General features: G+C 37.5%; 1 protein-coding gene across 1 annotated transcript in view; it reads right to left on the bottom strand.

The window, feature by feature from the left end:
• The window catches only part of MYO3A (myosin IIIA), a 225,221-nt gene that overhangs the window by 38,424 nt on the left and 162,165 nt on the right, over positions 1 to 24,632 (bottom strand). The window contains exons 22-28 of the mRNA XM_055332397.1: positions 23,202 to 23,281; positions 22,666 to 22,743; positions 19,474 to 19,679; positions 10,902 to 11,013; positions 8,392 to 8,554; positions 6,458 to 6,575; positions 1,832 to 2,729 (exon numbers count right to left, since the gene is read on the bottom strand). Of these exons, the coding sequence (XP_055188372.1) occupies positions 1,832 to 2,729; positions 6,458 to 6,575; positions 8,392 to 8,554; positions 10,902 to 11,013; positions 19,474 to 19,679; positions 22,666 to 22,743; positions 23,202 to 23,281 (1,655 nt within the window). The remainder of the gene's footprint in view (positions 1 to 1,831; positions 2,730 to 6,457; positions 6,576 to 8,391; positions 8,555 to 10,901; positions 11,014 to 19,473; positions 19,680 to 22,665; positions 22,744 to 23,201; positions 23,282 to 24,632) is intronic.

A 24,632-nucleotide genomic window follows, 5' to 3' on the forward strand; every position in this document is an offset into this window, starting at 1 on the left:
AGCCTCCCCCTCTGGGCTACTTGTACATCTCACATTCTCCATTTAAAACTGCCAAAAAAAAAAAAAAAAAAAAAAAACTACCAAATAGGTCATGCTACACAAAGCGTTAGTTCTGTCCTGATCAACTCCTCCTGGGGTTCCTGAGACCTGGCTTCTGTCCCCATCACTGCAGCAATTGCCAAGCTGCTTTTAGTGTGCAGATCCCCTCTGTTGCCTTGGATTGTGTTAAGTCCCTCCTTTCCACTCCAGTGTTCTCAGTCTGACTTCCGGGCCACTCTCCTCTGGCTCTACTCTTTCCATCCGGCCCCTCTGACTCATCTATATCGTGGCTCTGGAAACACGGCTGTCCTGCTGGGCTGCAGGTGGGGCTCCTGTTTTCTGCCTCTGGCTTTGTCCCCATGGAGCACAGGGTCTACTCCCGCAGCATGATTAGCCAGCTCTAGGGATATGACTTGGTAATTTTGCATCTTCTTAACACCTCTGATGCACAGCAGGTCAGGATTTGAATCCCCTATCTGGTCTTTAGCATGAGAAAACGTATGCACCAAGGAAAGGAAGGACTGTATGTACGTTAAACTCTCTATTCCCTGTGCTAAAGAAAATAGGACAGGGAGGGGCTGATAGATCTCTATGAACAGCCAGAGCTGGAGATGTTTGGGCCAAACCTCTAACATGAAAAAGGTGTCCAAGAGCAGCTACTGTGCTTTCTTCCCCATGGACTCAGCCACTATTAAAGAGTCAAAAAAGCAGAGTTTAGGGACTCATGAGCATTAGGCAATCCCTTTTTAATCTAACTCATGATGGTTGGTCTTTTTTTTCCTTCCTTCCTTCCTTCCTTCCTTCCTTCCTTCCTTCCTTCCTTCCTTCCTTCCTTCCTTCCTTCTTTCCTCCCTTCCTTCCTTTTTTTTTTTTTAAAGTAGATTCCATGCTGGGTATGGAGCCTGATGCGGGGCTTGATCTCACAACCCTAAGACCAAGACCTGAGCTGAGATCAAGGGTTGGACTTGTCTGACTGAGCCACCCAGGCACCCCAAATGATACTTCTCCCGAAATTTCATATGCTATTGACTGTCCTGGTAGTGCATATTAACTTATAATATGCATTTTAGAGGTCGTGTAGTTAAAATCCTTCACCTTACATAGAAGAAAATAATGGTGCCTACACATGAACTGATTTTCTTAAGGTCAAATACCTAGACAGAAAACAAGATCTGGAAGTGGCATTTCCAGGAGCTGCTTCCGTGGTCTCACCCTCCCTAGGACTAATTTATCAGTGTTTCACGTCCACCCATGAGAAGCCCTAGAGCCACCTGTCCCCTTTTAGAAACAGCTGAAACATGTCTACTCATGGCACAAGATATTCTCCAACAGGGAACTTTTCTTTGTGGTTCCTCATTTTCATGATATAACATGTAAATTTTTCCTCTTCGTTGCACGTATGTCTGAGTATGGCTACATGCCTAATTTTGACACCTAGTGATGTCTGCTCAAAATGTGTGGCAGAAAAAAGAGCATAGACTTCAGAGAATTTATAAAACTTTCTTTTTTAGCTATAATGAAAGATCTCAGATATGGAAATTAGCTGCAAAAACCGATGTTGAGTGTCCTTATTCTGTAAGATTTCTATCTTATCTTCTACTATTTCTTATGGCACATTGTTTTTAAAAATTATGGCTATTTGAATAGCAAAACCTTTGAGACATTATGGAGGTTTGCAGTTCCATAAAAACAGATGAAAGACTGTATCAGTTTTTAATTAACTATGTTTTCTTTGGTTACAGTGTGGTTCCCAGAGATTTCAACTAGTGAATAAGTCTGTTTATTTACATACCTGTTTTGAAAAGATTGCCAAATCACATGCTTCTTTCTCTAAAACTGCTTTCAAATCTTTGTCATTCTTTGTCCTGTTATTAAAGGATTCCTCATACCTTGTGGGATAGGAATACAAATCGTGAGGATTTCTTGCTACTTCCATTGGTGTTGCAACGATCTTTTGATTTTTAAAAGAAGACATCCGGTCCTTCCTCAATTGCTGCCTCCTTTTGTAGCCTCGGTATTTGCTCTGAATGAACACTGCTGCTCTGTCTTCCTCCTGGGCTTGGATCGTTGCTTTAGCCTGCCTCTCCCTGACTGGCCCAGGCCCTGGATGGCTTCTCTGCTGGCTGCATGCTGGCGCATTCTGGGTGACTACAGATGTCTTCTTTTCCTTGCTATTTGCATTTTGATAAACTGACTTTTGGCTAAGACTAGGTTCCAAAGTTTTTTTAAAAGAAGGCTGCTTTGTCTCATTCTGTACTGACCAAAGTCCTGGGTAGCCTGGCCTTTCTGATAGGGCCTTCTTTTCTAGATATGCTGCTTTTGATTCTTCAACATTCCTTTCCTCTGAATATCTCTGGTAGTAATTCTGGACCATACTGTCGTCCTTCTCCACTTTCCTTATTGTACAGTTTTCTTCCAGGTCTTTTGTGTACTTCTTTTTGGGATGTTCTTCTGTCCAAGTGTCCCTCACCAGATGCCGTTCTTGCTTAGCCTCTTCCCCAGTGATGTAATTCATTTTTTTCTGAGTTTGGTATCCTCTGTTGTTATTTTCAATAGCCATCGTGGCTTCCTCTTCAACTTTGAAATTGGAAGTCTTCACTACAGATGTACTTTCTTTGTTGTTTGGAGCTGGCATGACTGTTTCATTAGTAGAGAGTGCATTTTCTGTCTGTTTCTTCACAAAAGATTCCCTGTGTAAAACATATCACACCTGAATATACAATACTAAACTGGAGCTTACTTACCTCTTCTGGCTATAGCTACATACTACGTGGTGTTGGGAGAATAGTAAAAGGGGCCAGAAGAAGCTCAAAGTAAAAACAACTCAAGTCGCATTAATCAAGTGTTTCCCAAATATTCTCTCTGGCAACAGCTATGGGCGGCTGCTCAAATAATGATAAAATCAGCTTTGACTTAGAAGGAGAAATATCCTAGCATATTTTCACTTAATGAGGCATTAAAATCCTAGGGATTTAATCACTTCAAAACATGTCTTTTTCAAAAGGAAGTACCTACAGTGAAGAAAGGTTGTGGAAAATATATCTAAATTTGAGACTAGGAAGCAGGGTATGTTCACTAGGCTGATGGGCTGTATTTCATCAGCTTAAAGTATGCTGATCACAGGAAATATCTTACAATATTAAAGAGAAGCAGTGTCCTGGCTATAGTTCATGATCATACAATATGTTGACCAAAATTGCACAATTGTTACTTTACCAATATCCTTCCAAAATTCCCTTGCCTTGAAGATAACATCTCTACAGCTCTCTTTTTTTAAGCCACATGGCTTTTTTTTTTCTTTTTCTTTTGATGAGGACCAAACCCTCACAAGAGCAATATGGCCATGAAAAGGGTGCTAAGGTACAGTGAAAAAGTCATAGCCTGACATGATAATTGGGGGTGGGGTGGTTTGCCAAAAACTTTTCATTTTGGTACAGGAAAGCCACTGGAGAATTTTGACATCTTGTATATCAAAGATATATCTTGATATCTGTTTGTACAGAAGGGCTTATCTTAGAGTCAAACTTGGAAAGTTATTGGAACTCAAATTTCCTAATTCCACTTGCTATTTCCTAGGCCTATGATAGCATCTTTAGGTTTATGCTAAAGAGGAGGCATAACAGGGACCAGAGAACTAGGGACCAGAGAACTAGGTAGGGTACCAAGAACCTATAATTTCCAGAGTGGCTATGCTAGTATTTTGAATACCTTCATAATACCCCCAGAGAATGTCTATACTAGTCAAAATACAGTTAATGAGGAAAAGATAAGCAAATTAGATCACAAAGCTATAATCAAAGCAGTGTGGTATTGGCATAAAAACAAACTCATAGATTGATGGAACAGAAGAGAAAGCCCAAAATAAACACACACATTTATGGCCAATTAATTTACGAATTAATATGGGGGTTAGTAGAATATACAATGGGGGTAGGATAGTCTATTCAATGAATGGTGTTGGGAATCAGACAGCCACATGCAAAATAATGAAACTGGATTCCTATCTTATACTATACAAAAATCAATTCAAAATGGATTAAAGACTTGAACATAAGACTTGAAATCATAAAACTCCTAGAAGAAAATGTAGCTCCATAATTTTGGTCTCAGCCATGGTTTTTTGTGTGTGTTTGCTTTTCATTTTTTGGGATTTGATACAAAAAGCAAAGGCAACAAAAGCAAAAATAAACAAGACTACATAAAAAAAAAGCTTCTGGGCAGCAGAGGAAACCATCAATAAAATGAAAAGGCAGCCTACTGAATGGGAGAAAATATTTGCAATTCATATATCCAGTAAAGGATTAATATCCAAAATATATAAAGAACTCACACAACCCGATAGTAAAAAAAATAAAAATAAAAAATAACCTGATTTAAAAATGGGCAGAGGATCTGAATAGGCATTTTTCAAAGAAGATTGAAGGCATTTTCAAATGGCCAACAGGTGCATGAAAAGGGACTCAACATCACTAATCATCAGGAAAAATGCAAATCAAAACCACAATGAGATATCATCTCACACCTCTTAGAATGGTTACTATTACAAAGGACAAAACAAGTATTGGAGATAATGAGAAGAAAAGCGAATCCTTATGCAGTGAGAATGTTGGTGGGAATGTAATTAGTACCATTATGGAAAACAATATGGAGGTTCCTCCAAAAAACTAAATAGCATTACGAGCAGCAATTCTACTTCTGGTTGTATATCCAAAGGAAACAAAACAATTATCTCAAAGAGATCTCTGCACTTCCACGTTCCTTGAAGTACTATTCACAAAATAGTCAAGAGATGGAAATAACCTAAGTGTCCATTAATGGATGAATGGATAAAGAAGGTATGGTCTATGTATACAATGGAGTATCGTTCCGCCATGAAGAAGAAGGAAATCCTGCCATTTGTGATAACATGGATGAAATAAGCTAGATGGAGGAAGATAAATACTGCATGGTATTATTTATGTGTGGAATCTGAAAATGAAAAGAAAAAGTCAATCTCATAGAAACAGAGAGTTGTGGTTGTGAAGGGTAGGTGGGGGAAATAAAAGTTGGTAAAAGGATATAACCTTCTATCTATACGATGAGTTGGTCTGAGGATCTCATGTAAAACATGGGACTATACATGTTTTGTAGAACTGAAATTTGCTAAGGGAGTATGTTTTAAATGTTCTCATTAAAAAAGCATAAAAAAGAACTATGTAAGGTGATGGATGTGGTAATGAATTAGATGGGGAAATCCTTTCACAATGTATACATATATCAAATCATCATGATGCACACTTCAAATATCTTACAATTTTATATAAAAATTATACCTTAATGAAGTTGAAATTTTTAAAAAGATGAGTAAGTTTTGGGGATTTAATATACAGCATGGTGACTGTTAATGATACCGTATTATAGACCTGAAAGTTGTTAAGAGACGTGTTCTTAAATGTTCTTACCACACACACACACACACACACACACACACACACACACAGTTGTAATTACAGGTGATGAAAATGTTAACTAACTTTACCATGGTAATTGTTTCACAATATATACGTGTATCAAACCACCATGTTGTACATCTTAAACTGACCCAGTGTTATATGTCAATTTGATCCCGATACATTTGGAAAAAAAAAAAAAAGACAAGGGTCCTGGGATTGGGGCTGAAATGCTCTTTATGCATAAAAGAGATACAACTCTATAAAGAGTTGTATAAAGAGATACAACTTATTCATCTTTCGATCAACTTAAGTTTTACCAGTAAGGCAAAATCTGTATACTTATATCCCTTCCCATATTACTTACCAAGATCTTCCATGTCCCTACTGTACCCTTTGCATGTTTCATAGCAGAGTTAACTTGTGTTTCCAGAATCATGCATTTCATTGGTTATATTTCCTTTCCATGATTCTGTGAGCAATTGTTAGGGTCAGGGTTTTGTCTATTTATCTATGTGTCCCCACAGCTTAACATAAAGCCTTCTGTATGAATGAATTCAGGTGGATCTGCTAATATGCACTTAGAAATATAGATATGAAGGGTCAAGAGAAGAAAGGGCAAAGTGCCAAGCTTTGAAGATTGGATTATGACTTAGGAGTTAATGGCATATTGGTTATTAAGGTCATGGGAATGAATGAGAATGTCCAGAGATAATATTTAGATGTGGAGGAGGATTTAAATATGGGGAGAAGAGGAGGAATTAGCAAAGGATACTTAGAGTTAGGAGCAGAGAGCAATCTGGCAGAAGCCTAGGAAGGAGAAAAAACTGGCACAAAAGGGCGGTCATTGCTGAAATGCCAGTGAACTCCCAAACAGGACAAAGAACACAAGAGTGGCCACTGGCTGTTCACTGACATTTAATGGATATATATTAGAAACCTGAAAAACGTATAATGTTAAAATGGTATAAGAACGAACATCACTATACCTTTCATTTTCAAAGTTTTTCTTATAGTCAAATTTCTGATCATGAGTCTGAATGGTTGCTGTGTTTTTCATGTTAATGATTTCTTTTCTTTGTTTCCTGACTAGATGTCCTCTTGCAGCTGAAACATATAAGGTCCAGAGTAGTGTTAATCATAGTAAAGAAAAAGAAATTACTTAAGTGAATAGAAACAAATTTTTTGACCAACAATGTCAAAGGGGGAAATAGAATTAAAGACTCCAAATAAAACATGTTCATTAAAAATATTGTTCATTAAAAAATATTGTTCATTAACAAGATTCTTCTAGATGACAAGCAATAGCAAGAAAATAACTAATTGCCTTTTATATTAAGGCAAGTTCAAGGATGAACTAAAATGAAAGAGATGAAGTAAGCTGATGAAAAAGACAAAATGTATTCATTTGCTTAAAATCTACTAATAATTTACTTCAGTTATTTATGAGAGAAAGCCTTTATTATCTAAGTATATGTTTTGGACTTTTTGGCTAATTGTCCTTGGTATCAGGTATTTTTCAGAATTCTGATTTAAACTTTTTTATTTTATAAAGGTAATTCAGAGGAAACAACATATATCCTCCTTAACATTCTCCATGTCAGGGCAGCATTCCATCATCAAAAACATGAATATTTCTCCAGAAAAGTAGTATTTTTACTATGGACAATGAATAAAGGACTATGAATATTATGTCATGTTTCATTGCCAGATGAGTTATGAAAAACCTTTTCTTTTTTTTTTTTTTTTTTAAAGATTTTATTTATTTATTCGTGAGAGACACACAGAGAGAGGCAGAGACCCAGGCAGAGGGAGAAGCAGGCTCCACGCAGGGAGCCCGATGTGGGACTCCATCCTGGGGTTCCAGGATCACGCCCTGGGCTGAAGGCAAGTGCTCAACTGCTGAGCCACCCAGGCATCCCTGAAAACCCTTTTCTTAAGTATTTTATAAATTTCAGAATCGTGGATAAAGAATTGGATTCCAAATTATAGGGATTTGCATTTTGATTCTGTAGTGAGAAAGTACCGGCTTTTAAATCCCCAAAGAGGTGAACCATTATGAACTGACAGATCTGCAACTAGAACATGAATCTTTCAAATGTTAGTGATTCTGCTCGCCATGTCAGTGTTCTTCAGAAAGCAGGCTGCAAATCCATGGTGGATCATAAAATTGACTTAGTAGGCCAAATCTAGCATCTAAAAATGAACTGGAATAAGCTGGAATTGAAAATATCAGAGTGCATTCCTTGTAGCATGTGTGTATATAAAATACAGAATGCAAAATAAAATATAGTTTTTTCTATGGAAGTCCAATCAACACATTTTGAAAGATACTGTATTAATTCAGTTTGCCAGGTTTTAAATTTAGTTTCTCACAGAAAAATGGAAAATGAAACCTAAAGTCTATTGATATGTTTTAATAAAAATTTGTGAAGTATGATTATAAATATTATTTCCCTACAGTTAATAGAAATAAATGGATGCCCTTTAACAAAATGAGATTTAATCAAATGGTAAAAAATTATGGCAAGTATAACCTTTGGAATAAAGTAGGAAAAATGTTATTGTCCAGTGGATTATAATAATGATTTCTGAGATCTATAATTAATTCAATCACTTGTTGTATCTTGCACAATAGGTCAACTGTGTTTCATTGATGCTTGGCAGAAAATTGAAAAATTAAATTATTTTATTTAAAACAAAACATTCAAATATTAAAAGTGTCAATCACTAAAACAATCTGATTTAGATTTGGTATAGAGAAAATATCAACGTGACAGAGTCTGGAATTAAATACAAAAGCTACATAAGAATGGAGGTTTGTAAAAAAAAAAGAATGGAGGTTTGTATATAATATTAGATTTTATGTCCATCTTTAGACATTTAATATTTTGTTATACCGTGAGACCACCTGAGTGATTACCTGACTGTATTATTATAGCACTCTCTTTCCTTTTCTCCTGTATTTTTTGGTATCTTCTTGAATCCAAGAATCCTCTGACACAGGCTTGAATCAAAATAAGCTTGTCAATGGCTTCCTTTCGCATTAAATTTAACTGTTCCACATGGTAGTATTTCAGGAAGACCTTAAAAGAATTAAAATAAAATACAAATAAAATCATGGCACACAAATGTGAAACTGTCATGGGCTATGCTTTGAAGAACGGATTATATTCCGAATATTTTTTAGATTTTGGACAGCACTATCTTTTGCTTCTTTGGCCTGAATTTTGCTATACCGGTACAGATTTTTGTTCTTGAAAAAAACCTCTTTCGAGAAGGAATACTGTTTAGCAATCATAGTGTTATTTGCAACAGGTTTTGCTGAATGGGCCACTAAGAGTGGAGGATGTTCAGCTCTTTTATCAAAGTTTTAGCAACATACACTCTGAGCAAAGCTAAGTTTTATGTTTTTAAAAAACAACTATTTCCCAAATTTAAAAATCTTTACAAATCTAGTTGTAAGATAGAGGACACTTATGCTGTAGCAATTCATTCATCAAACGTTTATAAGATCTGCTGTATGTACTTATCTCCTGTGGATACAAAGGTGAATAAGGCAGCCCGCTGGGGCTTTTAAGGGGAATAGGGCAGAGAGATGGCTCCAGACAGAACAACATTCTCACTAGACCCAGTGGCCACCAATGGAGAAAGGATGGCTGACTTTCAACCATTCTAGAATCAAGAGGGATTGAGGAAATGGAGGAGCCTGACAGCCTGGAGTGGTTCTCATTTAAGAGTTTTCTACCTCCTCCAGGAAATACGAAGATTTGTTGTTGTTGTTGTTGTTGTTTTAAAGGATACACTTACTAATAAAAGTCACCTAAAAGAGAGTTTATTGAATCCACTAAGAAAGTTACTTAAATTCAAATATAACAGTTGAGCCATAAGAACTGGGAACATTGAATGTAGAATCAATCCTCTGGGCAGTTCCATTACTTGAAAGCTTGGCACCACAGGCAAACAGTTGAGCATGATAGGTTTTGATTGAATTTAGTTTTAATTTCTATGGGATTCTACATGTTAATATATTTAGTCTATTCCACTGTTGACAATTCATTTAAAATTCAGTCTGTTTAAAAAGGTCATCTATTTATTTATTTATTTTTTGCACAGTATTAGAAATGTTTCCATATTGAATATTCTTATCCATCTTAATGAGATGGAAAGGTGAAGTGGAAAAATACAAATAGCTTTGAAATGCTACTTAAATACAAGGCAGAACTGGAACTGCAAACGGCCCTTTTAACAAGTTAAAACTCCACTGGAAGTTAGGCATGTGTTTCAGACCAGAAATCATGAGATTTCAGCCTAACAAAAGTCATCTTTGTGATCACCTAAAAGAAAATGGTGTAAATAAAATACACACCTTTTTAGTGCTCAGAATCTCCCCTTACTTAATACTGAAGTAAATAGAGGTTTTTTAAATATGTGGGACACTCAGCCTAAGATAAATATATTTTTTAAAACTCTTCAATTGTTTTTGGAGTAACTTCTCATGTAAACATGATGAAAATTCTCCCCGGCATCTTCTACCCCTAGATGCAACTGCTACGGAAGTTTGTTTCAGTCTCTGTAGGTTTGTGGTATGGCTGGCAGTGGTTATTCCTGAGTGGTCAATTCCTGAGTACTTCTTTTCTGCAGATTGGCTCTTTTTCCATTGTCCCCCAGTGATGTGTTCAGTGTACCCGAGACCTGGTATCCTCTCTATTTCCTCACTCCCATTTTTTCAGGCGAGATGATATTTGAGAAGCCTATGCAGCCACCTGCTTACTTCCATATTCAAAATTTGTTATGATTTTTTTTTAGTTCATTCTCTAAGAGATTAAATAAGCTAAGATCTCTCAGGGCTCAAATCTAATCCATAAACACACTGATATCCAAACACATATAGCAAGTCTACTAACAATGGTGAATATTTTGCTCCAGATAAATTTCAAGTTTACAACAGAAACAGATTTGAGAATTAGGAAAACAAATTATATCATTGTGATTCAGATCATTATGATTTTCTGCAGAATATATTCTGTATATGTTATATACTACATGATATTCATTTATATATTAATACATTCTGAATATTTACTGACTATATTTGGTGGTCACAAAAAAGATAATATGTCAGTATGTTGTCAGTACTATTTGAAATGAAGTATATTCACTCTAAATTTCATCTTTTTAGAAAATAAATCTTCAAGAGAAACTTTTTTTTAAGAGAAACTTTTCTTAAAAGAAACCTTACAAACAAGCAAGTGTTTAATTTTGCTGAAGAAAACCTTTATAAATTATCAACTTAATTCTGTAATTTAAGCTACAGATTCTGTAACAGAAAAAAAGCCATAATATTTTCAGGCACTGTAAAATGTTACAATTCTCAGTAAATCCAACAGAATTATTAAATTTTTTTTCTGGAAAGTTACATGAAGACATTACTTTCGTTTTTCCGAGGGCCCAGTTGTCAAGACCAGCTTTTTCCAAAATGGCCGCACAGGTGTCAGGGCTCACTAGGGGCTCTTCATTCCACTTGTAACAGAGAATATGGTACCTTCAGGTGCAAGAAAGGGCTGGTTAGTATTTCACAAAGGTTCCACGCCTCAGTAGCCGGGTGGACACTTGACAGCTCTGTGCAGGGAAGGAAGAGACTCCCAGACTTAGTGCAGGAGACCCTGTAGGCATTCCCAGAACTCTAAAGTAGACAGACAAAAATCCAGACCAGTCTGTTTCTGTAAATTTGAGCATTATTTTCTCAGTTTAGTGATTCCTTTTCAACCCTCAACACCAAAATTCCCCACAAAAACTCCACTTAAGAAAAAAATCAGTTGGGTATTTTTTTAAAAAGCACCCTTTCTTTGGGTACTAAAAGTACAAGGATTGCAGTGGCCAGCACAGGGAAGGATTTTATTCTTTTCTCATCTTCACAAAAACATTTAAGCTGAACTTAAAATTGGACAAAGGAGTTTAATTCTCTGCAGACTTTCCACCCCTATATATATGCCTTTTATCACTATATTTCCTTGAGTTATACTATGTCTCTCACTGGAGACTTTCTCTATTGGTTTAATACATAAAATTGAGGAGAGGAAGTGAGTAAGGAGTTAATGCAGGAGAGAACTGAAATAGGCTCTAAGTTTTTCAAGCTGACCAGGTAAATGAAAGGAATAAAAACCCGGTCTACCTTGGCCAATGATCTTGGGCAAAAAGGCAGTTTTCTAGAGTTTTCAACACTCCCTTATTTTTACTTAATTTCTTGGTGTAAGATTAACCTGTCAGTCTGGAGGAGACAAAGCATCAAGTTTTGGTAGGTTTTGAATTTTGAAACAGAGGGCATACGTTGCGGAAGACTGAGGTAGTCTGGTCAAGAGAGCAGAGTTCTGACCTTGACTATCACCTGTATAAATTTAGACACATCAGGGAACCTCTTCAAGTACCAATTGCTTCATCTAAAAATGAGCCTGTAGATAAAATCTCTAAGTCAACCAGAGAAAGACAATTATCATATGGTTTCACTCATATGTGGAATATAAGAAACAGTGCAGAGGACCATAGGGGAAGGGAGGGACAACTGAATGGGAAGTCATAAGAGAGGGAGAAAAACCATGGGAGACTCTTAATTATAGGAAACAAACTGAGGGTTGATGGAGGGGAGGTGGGTAGGGGAATGGGGTAACTGGCTTTAAGGAGGGCACGTGATGCAATGAGCACTGGGTGTTATACACAACTGATGAAATACTGAACACTACACCAGAAACTAAGTATGTACTATATGTTGGCTAATTGAATTTAAATTTTTAAAAAAGGGGGAAAATCTTTCAAGCAATTTGTCCAGTTTAACTGAGTTAATAAAAAACATTGTTATATACACAAAAAAGAACACATTCTAGCTCCACCAAGTTTCATCCTGTTAAATTTGCAGATGAACCAGTTTCTGCTAGGCTCTTTGGAGAATCCTGGCCTCCAATGGTCTAGAAAGATGTGATGGCCATAGCTTTTGCTATTTGTGCAAATAACCTCAGGGGGTGCCCATCAGCATGCCCTCACCCACAGGCCTGCCACCTTGAGAACTAAACTTGCTCGTGGACATACCATGACTGAAGAGCTACTCTGCCCTCTCAGCCTACCAATCATCTCCTGGTTTTACTTCTTTGCAGATCTAGCAGGATCTCCTGGTTCATCATGTGAGCAACCCCTTAGTGGGCTCCCTCTTGTTCATTTGTTTGCTCTGCAAACATGGCAAATCTGGGCCACCCAGTCATTGTTCTCTGCCCTCCTGTCAGGCTTTGGAAACCTGCCAGAGAAAAATCACTGTTCATTTGCAGTGTGTTCCCCAGGAACCCTCCTGTTTCCTGAGTCAGCCAGGCCCACAGAAACACCCAGAATCCTACTTGGTGTCCATGACCATGTTTCTTGCTCAATCTTCACAACTGTTTAATATCTGCTGCCCTGTTCTCTCCCAGCTCCTACTCTCTGCACTGCTCCTGGGAGATTTTAGCAGAGGCCACTAGACACAAGCTCTACTGATCTGTCCCCAGCTATGGATTGGCTTGTCCACTTTGGATTCTGCTCTTCTTCAGAGGAGGAGACATCCATTCTCCATCTGCCTATGTTCTAGATGCCATCTCCTCCCCCTTTTCTCTCCCATGTGTTTTCAATCCCTTTTCTCTCTTCTGGCTCCTTCCATTTAGCACAAAACAAACCCTCCACACCTGTCTCACCTGAAACCATTCTCTGCCACTAGCTTTGCAGATCAGTTGAAAGAATGCTTAAAATCACTGTCTCCATTTTTTTTTTCACTTCCCATCACTCTGCAGTTCCTGGAATCAGATTTAGTTTCACAGTAAGTAGTAAGGACTCTTCTTTAATCACATGAGAAGTTTCAGTGATGAAATCTAAAGGGATGCCTTTCAATCTGAACTGAAGTGTTCCCTTTGTAGCACTGGATACTGATTGTCTCTTTCTCTGGCTTGGGTGTGCCCATGTTTGCATCCCACCTTGTTTCCCTGCTTCTTCTCCTTGTCCATCTCCCCAACATGCTTCCTATTTAGACTTGCCACTCAAATCTTAGTGTTCTCCACTGTTCCATTTCCTTCTAGGCTCTCTCCACAGGTGTCTCATTTACATATAGAGTTCCAACCATTCTCAGGTGGATGAGTCCTAAATCTTCATTTTCAGCTCTCTTTCCACAGACTCTAAACATATCACTCCTGACTGCCCGCTCCGCACCCCACCTGGTTATCCCACAGGCACTCCAAACTCAGCAAGCCATTACCTTCCCTCTCCTCTGCTACTTCCTATCCCTGTGAATGCTATCGCCCCTTTTTCAAAGACGGTAATGCTAGAAATCCATGTGTCATCCCAGATTCTTCCCTATTCTCCACTCAGTGTATCCAACAAGCATACAAACCTCTCTGAAATTCATTTTTTTCTCTCTTTTCCTGCTGCCGTTGCCTTGAACCTACTTCATCACCCCTTCTCACCCTTCCATTCTCTAATTGCCTTCCAACTGGTTATGTCTATTCTCCCTCCCTTTCCTCCCCTAGCTGTGTCTGAATTGTCTTAACACAATGAAAATCGGATCATGTCCTTTCCCTACTTGAAAGTCTCCAAGAATATCCCAAGCTCTAAGCTGTGATGGCAAAAAGAAGTGCTTTCAAAAGCTGGGCACATGATGTATATAAGTTGGCGAGCAGCAGAAATGTAGGAAATGCAAAGGTCATACCTGCCAAAAAGTAGTCATTTAAAATTAGTTGACATATATGAAGATGGGCATGAAAGCTCCCTCCTCCTTTGTATCCCTGCCTGCCTTTCCAGCCTCATCGTTTGCTAGTTTCTATGGACAGCTTGAGCTCTGGTAATAAAAGCTATTTAAAATTATGCCAAAAGGCCATGTTTGCTCATGCCCCTATGCCTTTGTATGTGTTTTTCTCTGCACATCTTTCATCCTCATGGCTTGTTCCTTTCAGGAAGACTTACTCTTTCAATATTCTAGAAACTCTCTTAACCTATCTTTAATGAATAGACTAATTGATTAATTGACATTAAGATGCAGTGGTGGGTGTCCACTGCATACTTGGAGCTCACGGGTGATAGCTCTCACTCGGGTGCCTGTGTGCTTCTGCTCCTGCCAGGTGAGCTTTGTTTGCTGCCAAACCTGTTTATGCCAGCTGCACTTGAGGTGACATGATTCAAAAACATATTATGTAAACTAATGAACTATGAGTGAGGAAAGCCAGAGAGTTGTTGCCACAAAACTGCATTAAATTCTTTGGTAAGACTTCCTAAAGAAGTGGTTTAAACCTTATGGAATTAAATGTAGACAAAGCCATTACAAAGGATTGAGGAGAATCTTAAGAAGCAAGAAATATTCAGCCCTATGATTATTTTACAAATATCTTTAACTTCCTGCTTCATCTCAAGAAATAGTAACTGGTGGGACGCCTGGGTGGCTCAGCAGTTGAGCATCTGCCTTCAACTCAGGGCATGATCCCACGGTCCCAGGATCAAGTCCCACAACAGGCTCCCAGCATGGGGCCTGCTTCTCCCTCTATGTCTCTGCCTCTCTCTCTCTGTATCTCTCATGAATAAATAAAATCTTAAAAAAAAAAAAAAGAAACAGTAACTGGAAATCATAAATAAGGGATTATGGATAGCTTATGTAAAAAAGCCAGTAAACTCTGGTTAGTGGACTTTTATTCAAAGAAAAAAATTGAGCCTATATCAAAAGGTTGAAAAATCAATATTTGTTCATGTTCTAAGTTATGATATCTATGGTATGTACTTATATATTAGTTTAATCATTCTTTGCTTTATCTGAATTTCTACTATAATCTAAGAAGTCTTCTGTCCTCATTTCCACCATCTCCATGTTTTGCTCTGAGTGTCCTGAGCATAGTTTTATTAAAGTATCCACTATTCTTTCATTCACTTGATAAATATTTACTGAGTACCTACTATATGCTAGGCATCCTTCTAAGTGCTGAGGACATAGCAGTGAACACAGCAGATGAGCACCTTTGTTCCTGGAATTTACATTACATTGTAGGATAATGTACATAATTAGGTCCCTGTTCCCACCAGTAGTCTGTGAGTTCTTAATGTCAGAAGTTCTTTTATTAATCTTTGGATCTTCAATCTTTGGGATAAGATTTGGGTTAATCTTTTTATCAAAGACTAGAACATACTGGGTACTCAATTTAATATTTGCTGAAGGACTAATGACCTGCCTCTGGGAATTGCTATGAAAATAAACATCGAAGTAGATCAGAAGCAATTTATGTAGGAAAGCCCCCAGACTCTTGCTTTGTTGCATCTCTTGTTTTAAGGACTTGTTTTAAAGCCAACATACTTTGGCGCCTGCCTTTGGCCCAGGGCGCGATCCTGGAGACCCGGGATCGAATCCCACATCAGGCTCCCGGTGCATGGAGCCTGCTTCTCCCTCTGCCTGTGTCTCTGCCTCTCTCTCTCTCTCTGTGACTATCATAAATAAAAAATAAATAAATAAAGCCAACATACTGGCTCTGCTTTGTTTTTTATGGGCTAGCTTCATGGTTTATGTTGTGGGATTCAAGACCACAGCACTATAGGTAATAAGCAATATTGGGACCTTGGAGTGGAGGCAAGAATAATAATGAAAATATTATAAATAATATGTATTGATGACATTAGGTTCTATTAATAAAATTCATATATATATTATTTCATTTAGTGCTCATAACCACATATAGAGTGGATACTATTACCATTATCCCAATTTGCAAGTGAGAAAGATCAAAGCTTGAAGCTTATAGCAGTTACTCAAAGTAACTTTGAACAGGATCACACATTTAGATAGTGACAGAACTGGGGTTTGAACTTGGATTTTCTTTCCTTTTTTTTCTCTTCAGACTTGGGTTTTCTGACTTCAAAGCATGTGTACTTACGTACTTTACTATACTACTGCCTTCAATAAGTTTTGGTTGAGGGGCACCTGGGTGGCTCAGTGGTTGAGCATCTGCCTTTGGCTCAGGTCATGATCCCAGGGTCATGGGATTGGGTCCCATATCAGGCTCACTGCAGTGGCCTGCTTCTCCCTCTGCCTATGTCTTTGCCTCTCTCTGTGGCTCTCATAAATAAATAAATAAATAAATAAATAAATAAATAAATAAAATCTTTTAAAAAAGTTTTGGATTATATGGTCTCATTCATTTGGGGAATATAAAAACTAGTGAAAGGGAATAAAGGGGAAAGGAGAAAAAATGAGTGGGAAATATCAGAGAGGGAGACAGAACATGAGAGACTCCTAACTCTGGGAAACGAACAAGGGATGGTGGAAAGGGAGTGGGCGGGGGCTTGGGGTGACTGGGTGATGGGCACTGAGTGGGGCACCTGATGGGATGAGCACTGGGTGTTAAGCTGTATGTTGGCAAATTGAACTCCAATAAAAAAAAATAGTTTTGGTTGAACTAGAGCTCTGGTAGCCGAACCATTGTATAGGTGCCTCGTAGAAAAACGGAGCTCACTTCAGTGGCTTCTTAGTATAAGGTTCATTTGAAATATCTACACTAAACATCCCGTGCAAGTTCATGTTGTGTATCTTCCCTTAAGATTATTTCTTTGTCACAAAACAGAAGTGTTTATCTACAACAGAATGGACAAAGAGTCTGATGAATTCTGCATCATACAGAGGTTACTCAAAGACTAAGGAAGGACAGACAATTATTTACTCCTATTTACACATCTACAGGGCCTTTGCATATTGTTCTGCCTCCTAAGGGTCTTTGCCAATTTAGATGACAGCTTTCAAATCAGTGACAGAGAAAAGGTTTAGCCTTTTATTTCTGGAACTTCTTGTATTCAGAACAGCCATTCATGTGTTCTCTGTATCCTGAACTTTTTTTTTTCTACTCCTCGCTTATCATATAGTATCTTGATATTCTATATAGCATGGGACTTTGAGATACATTTACGAATTTATTCTCACTTCTGATCTTCTAAGTAAGCAACTTTCAACTACCATATCATCAAGAAAATAGGTTTAGTTCTCCTTACTGTCCACATTGTAAAACCATGGATAACTGAAACTATAAGTTTAATATAGCATTTGAAGTTCTCTCTACATAATTTTTAAGAAGATTTTATTTATTCATGGGAGACACATAAAGAAAGGCAGAGACATAGGCAGGGGGAGTAGCAGGCTCCCCGTGGGGAGCTTGATGTAGGACTTAATCCCACGACCCCAGGATCACAACCTGAGCCAAAGGCAGACATTCAACCACTGAGCCACCCAGGTGCCCCCGAGGTAGTTTTAAAATGTGTTGTACTCTGCAATGGTTAGCATACCCCCAGCGTGGAGCCCAACATGGGGCTTGAACTCAAAACTGTGATATCAATACCTGAACCAGATTAAGAACTGGACACTTAACTGACGGAGCCACCCAGGTACCCCAGCACATTACCTTGTGCCTAAAGAAAAGGTCATTGAAATGCCAAGGAAATTATAGTAATATTATATTAATATTATTTATACTAAGTTATAAGCAAGTTAAAGAACAACTCTTCTAAAAAATGAAAAATATGAAATTAGTTCACATTTTGATTTTAATTTTAAATCTGAAATTCCTTCGTATCAAGTATGTTTAGGTTCTCTGTCATCATGAAGAAGTGGTAGGGTTTTCCTCATCTCTTAAGGTGCTGAAAATGAATGCCTTTCTTATCTTTTTTTCTCAATTATAAATCAGAATGAGGTATTTACTTATTTCCTAGCTTTTAAAAGTTATTTCTTAAAAAAACAAGCTAGGTAGTAATTACTTACTGAATACCTGAATGCTTCTAAACCTGTTTTGTGTTTTTTAAAAATACCTTTCTTTTCTTTGCCAGGTGTCCAAAGGGGTGAGAAAAGGCAAAAAACTACCACAGATACCTGAAAATATGAAAATTTGCAAAAATAATTAGAATTTTCATTTTATTTAGGAAGGGTGTAGGTTACCCCAAGTAAAAGAATGCTTGATACAGGATAAGACAATGTTTTGTTTTGTTTTTGCAGGGAGGGAGTAGAAACTTTGCTTTGTTCTTAACCCTAATTCCTGGAAAAGGCCAGAGAATGTTACACATAGAGAATTCCTCAAATACTAGGTTTCTCCTGAAAATTGTAATATTTGGAAAACAAACCAAGTTTAACAGCTAATAGTAATCACAGAATTGATAAATATCAGAAACATGGGCATTAAATACATAAGGTACTGAATCTCTCTATCACCACAAATGTATTACTTAAAATATATTTAATATATAGCCTAATTCATTTTACATTAATTTCAAATACTAAAAAAGGACCTCTTCTACCAAATTGAGTCTCTTTTTGTCGTCTAAATACTGTTAGAGATAATGTCTCATTTGATCCTGCGAGCAGTTCCACCAGGCAGTCATGGCAGATTTATTAAATGAGGGGAAAACGAGGTTTGGTCTAGGCCATGGTTTCTCGATCTCAGCAGCACTGTTAACATTTTAGGTTGGATAACTATTTGCTGGGCAGGGGGTGGGGGGTGGGGGCTTTCCTGGGCATTGTAGGATGCTTAGCAGCATCCCAGAACTCTATATACAAGATGCCAACAGCAATCCCGATCCCACCAGTTGTGACAACCAACAAGGTTTCCAGACCTTAACAAATGTTCTCTGAACAGGGGGAGAATTTCCCTCTGTTGAGAATCATTGGTACAACCCAAAGGTCACACAGCATGAGCGCTGGGATGAGAACCCAGGCCCTCTAACCACTCCGTACAGAAGCTTAGGCTTTTCAATCATATGCCCATGACATGTATCCTACGCGACCACACAGGATCTTCCAGGTGAGAACAGAAACTTCCAGCCTTAGTTACTTTCTCTTTCAGTGCAGAACCATTTACAGAAACAAAATACCTCCCTTCTAGAACACCTAAGTGATTCTTTTTCCTATGTTGTTTCCTAGAATTCTTCTGATGAATTTCTCTACAAACTATACATTATATGGAGCTTTGAAAAGAAGTCCACATACCGCTTTATAAAGTTGGTGAAAAGTATCCGATGTGAGTATCCCAGCCTTCGAATTCTTGCTGTTTCCAGAATTCCTGTGTAGCGAAGCTGTAGGAGAACTTTCTCTTTGTCATATTTTCTTGCCTGACGTTCATTATTTGGTTTGATGCAACGGACAAAGTGAGGTTGGCCCACCACCATTTTGGATAACAAATCCATTAGGGAATACTATAATATGCAACAAAAATAAATTTCCCAGTGTAGCATACAGAAACTTAAGTCTTTTTTTTTTTTTTAATTCTAAGAAAAAAAGCCCTGAAAATTGGATGTTACATGTGTTCACATTAATTCAGTCGATGGAGGAAAACCCATATTAATGAAAATTTTATTTATGGCATATTTTTAAAAGCACAGATTTACCCACAAAAATATAGAGGCAATAACCTGGAACTTAGCTATTAAAAGGTTGCCTGTACATTCTTAAAGCAACTTTAATTAAGAGATGAAAATACTTTTCATATAATTTGTAAGTAATTATATCCTCTCACAGAAGCTTGCTGATATGTAATATTTAGGCATACAATTTAATTTCTTGCTTACACTATTAATTTCCTTGTTCAATTCTTTCTTTATAGAAAAGTATGAAAGTAAATCTTCAATGCCTGTCAGAATCATCTCCTGGTTTAAAATATGGAATGAGAAGTTAAAGCAGTGTCAAAAATAGGATATAGGAGTTACAAAAATAAGCAAATTCATTTAAGTACTCTAATCTACTCGAGTTTGATAATTGTGCTATTTATTTTAGAATTTCAAATTTTTATTTGAATTTTATTTTATTTTAGAATTTTCAAAGTCACATAGATATGAAAACTGTGTGTTCAGCAACAGCTCATTAAAACAGTAGCCAACTACGGGATAGCTAAGTATAACATATTAGGACGTTCACAGCTCAACTAAAAGTGGAATCTCAGAAAATGAGGATGTTAAAGACCAGCGCTGCAATTTACTGGCAAGGTAACAAATGTATAAACATAGACAGCTGGTGTCAGCTGGATTTCTTTTAGTGTTGGAAATATAGAAGCCTATGGTTACAAATTCAGAGCAAGCCAAATACTGGAATTACAAAAATGATAAAGCCCTGGATTTGCATGACTGCTTCTTAGGCACTGAAACTCAGATGTGATCTTCTGATCCTTGCCACTTTGGGGCCCCTTTTCATTACACTTATCTGTGAGCCATCATTCCTTCTGTAGCCATGCAAGCACCTGCCAGGTACTGGAATTAACAGAAGTGATTCACTTGCTGTTGGCATTCTGAGCAGGAGCATGCTACAATTTAGGCACTGGTTTTTCCTAGGGACCAAGGCATGGTGTTACACTACGTTCACTGTCTGCAGAATGAAAAATAACTTTTAAAAAAACATTATATACTCTATGGAATGATCGTCTATCATTTTTCACTTCAGCCTGAGGAGTAAAACGATCTTATGAACTAATGTTTTAAACATACACACAGTGTTTGATGTCAACAACAGTGGACTGATGATGGTCTTGGATAACTCACTTAAAAAAAAAAAGAAAAATAATCCATCTGCAAATATGCTTGGTAATTCAGCTCTGCTGTGGTCCTGGTGTAAGGTGAATGTATCAGCAGCAAATGTGAGAGATATTAAGCATATCTTAATGTACTAGGTGCTACTCAAAGATGATTAAGCACACACTGTCTGCTATGAGCTTAGGACTTGAAAAATATATAAAAAAAAACCATTCAGCTATTTTTAAAAGTATTTCATGATTCTGTTAGAAAACTGGATTTACTTACTGAATACATATAGTAAATTTAGCCTAATTTCTTCCGTTTTTCCCACCTTAAATGATACTATTAATAATTTCCAATTTTTAGTTGGTATTTTCTCTATATTCATTGGATTCATATTATTTAATTAAAATTTTAAAATTTAAAAAATTTCAATTAAAAAAAAGATTTTATTTATTCATTTGAGAGAGAGTGAGGGAGAGCATGAGTAGTGGAGAAGGGGAGAGAAGGAGGGAGAAGCAGACTCCCTGCCAAGCAGGAAGTCCAATGTGGGGCTTGATCCCAGGACTCTGAGATCATGACCTGAGCCAAAGGCAGATGCTTAACTGACTGAGCACCCAGGTGCCTCAATATGATTTTATCAGAAGAGATAAATAAGAACAGACACCAATAACAAAGGCAGGGTTATCTAGAGTTCTTCAGAGCAAAGAGGAAATAAAGTACTTCCTTTCTGCCTTTTCTCACCTGACCCCATGCTAAGGACACAGTGATTGACTTTCTTGGCATGTTACTATATTTCCCTGGCATCCGTTCTTCTTGCCCCGTGCTTATACCAGTTCTATTTTTCTTTTGAGGTTTTCATCTTGTCTATGTGCAGGGGGATATGGAATAGACCTGGATGCTCAGATTTAGCCCATCTGTCCACCCTAAGATTATTTAGGAGTGGGATGGAGAAGTGATAGGTAGTTACCACAGCACTGAATTAAAAACCCTGTCAGGTTTTGTTCCAGTGGAAATGCATTTGGTTCTTTGGACAAATTTTAACCAAGGTGTAAACTTCCATTAAGACCGAGTTAGTATGCAATAATTTTATAGGTAAAATATCAAAGCAAACCAATCCATAGGTTTTTGGCAGTACTCTCTACTATAGTCTGTATTTAACAAATAATAAATGGAATATGATAAGAATTAACTTTTGCTAATAGTACTCTGATATTTATTACTAGCTTTTGATCTGTACTCTCAAAATTAAAAACCTTCCTGGGGTGCCTGGGTGGCTCAATCAGGTAAGCCTCTGACTTGATTTTGGCCCAGGTTATGATCTCATGGGTTGTGAGATCGACCCCTAAGTCAGGCTCTGTGCTGGCATGGAGTCTGCTTAGGATTCTCTCTCTTCATCTTTTTTTTTTTTTTTTGAAGATTTTATTTGTTTATTCATGAGAGATACAGAGAGATAGAGGCAGAGACATAGGCAGAGGGAGAAGCAGGCTCCCTCTGGGGAGCCTGTTACAGAACTCAATCCCAGGACCCTGGATCACGACCTGAGCCAAGGGCAGATGCTCAACTAAGCCACCCAGGAGTCCTTCTCTCTTTTCATCTTGCTCTTCCCCTCCCCGACTCTAAAATTAAAGAAATAATGAGATTCCTAAGCATAACACATCACAATTTAATATCTTACTCTAAAATATGATGCAACTGTTTGTGTCTTCATGTTGGTTGTCTCTATGGCACGATGTGTGGCTTCTCCGGTTTCATCCTATAAAGACCAAGAAAGACAGTGATGCTTCAGTATCTACTCTACTTTATGATCTCCAAGGAGCACATAGAATTTCCTTCAAGTTATCATGGTCTATACATTCAAATACATAAAATAACAAAATGTTAAAATTTTTACTTAGGGTAATTGTTTTGTCAGCCTCATTGGAATTTTCATTGGTCTTTTAAGGAATGTGAATATCTCAGAACTTAGCTAATATATTTTTAGTTGGTTTTAGTGCAACATTAAAATGAGCTAAAAAGGAAGAGTTAGGAATGTATCATAAATGCATGATTACTTTAGTGGCTAGCAGTAATATGAACATAACTAGTTAAGCAGAAAATAAAGATCAAAGAAAGAAAACCTAAAATGTGGTTTACTTTTAAGAGCACACTCAACACTGCCATTGTAAAGGTTAGATTCTTAGATTCATTGTCATGCAAAATGCATTTTCTTACCTTTGTCAAGTTGATTGATTTTTCTGAAATCCTCATTTGATAATTTATTATATTTTTAGTTTTAGAACGTGGCAGGTTACCTGTAGGAATGGGGATGAAATTAATATACATTTTAGAATCCTTAATGACTAGAAGACTTTCTTCATTTACTTAAGTATTAAAAAAATTATTGATCCCACAGTATTCATCCTTGGTTTAGTATGTATGAGAAATTTAGGGATAAAATAATATTACATAAAAATTTGTAACAAATTTTAATTTCAGAAAAAAAAATCCAGCTTGGAGATTAGAAAAAGTACAGGTAAGTGTTAGGTTTCCTTTAATTGCCACAAGATATGGTATTATTCTGATAAATGGAACAATTTGTTTCATGTGTGTATGTGTTAAATGACATCTGAGATTTTCTTTAATGCAAAGGTAAGCTTTACAATGGGCCTTAAAAATCATAGGGATTATTAATTCATATGAAGTGGTTATAAGAAAACCAAGAATGGTTGAGAGCAATGGATGTGTTCAATCTAACATTCAGAAATAAGTGCGCCTGGTGCTAGGGTTACTTATTCTTTTTTTAAAGATTTTATTTATTTATTCATTCATGAAAGACACACACACAGAGAGAGAGAGAGAGAGAGAGAGGCAGAGACACAGGCAAAAGGGGAAGCAGGCTCCATGCTGGGAGCCTGATATGGGACTTGATCCCGGGTCTCCAGGATCACACACTGGGCCAAAGGCAGGCGCTAAACCGCTGAGTTACCCAGGGATCCCGCTAGGGCTACTTAAATGCACACAACTAAGGTATAAAAATATTCTAGTGTAGTGAAAAATTATGGCCGCAGAAGCCAGGCAGACCTGGAGTTGAATACCAGCTGTGGTACTTAAATTGTGTTGCCCATGGATCATTTACTTAGTCTCTGAGCTGCGTTTTGAAACCACATCAAGGGGATAATGCTGTCTGCCTTACAGAATTTTGATGACATGTGACAGTATGTCTGGCGCATGGTGGGCACCCAGAAATGTTAGTTCACCTTCTCTCCTGTTCCACCCCTCACCAAGCATGATAAACAATCAACCCACAATCCAAGAGTTCATCATCTCAATAGTAATGTTTAAATATATCTCCAGAATTTGGTATCACTTCAGAAAGATTATTTATTTTCCCTCTCATTCTTTTAGGTGAGAAGTAAAGGCTACATACTTTTTGTTTGTTTTTTAGAGTGAGAGAGAGAGAGCGAGAACATGTGCATGCATGCCAGGGTTGGGGGCAGTGGGAGAGGGAGATAGAATCTTAAGCAGGCTTCATGCCCTGCAAGGAGCCTGATGCAGGGCTCAATCTCACAACCCTGAGAAAAAGTGACCCAAGCCCAAATCAAGAGATGGGCACTTAACCAGCTGAGCCTCCTAGGCGCCTCAAGGCTACATGGTTTTTTGTTT

Source organism: Nyctereutes procyonoides, unplaced genomic scaffold (genome assembly GCF_905146905.1).
Source record: "Nyctereutes procyonoides isolate TBG_1078 unplaced genomic scaffold, NYPRO_anot_genome, whole genome shotgun sequence".
Taxonomy (NCBI): Eukaryota; Metazoa; Chordata; class Mammalia; order Carnivora; family Canidae; genus Nyctereutes; species Nyctereutes procyonoides.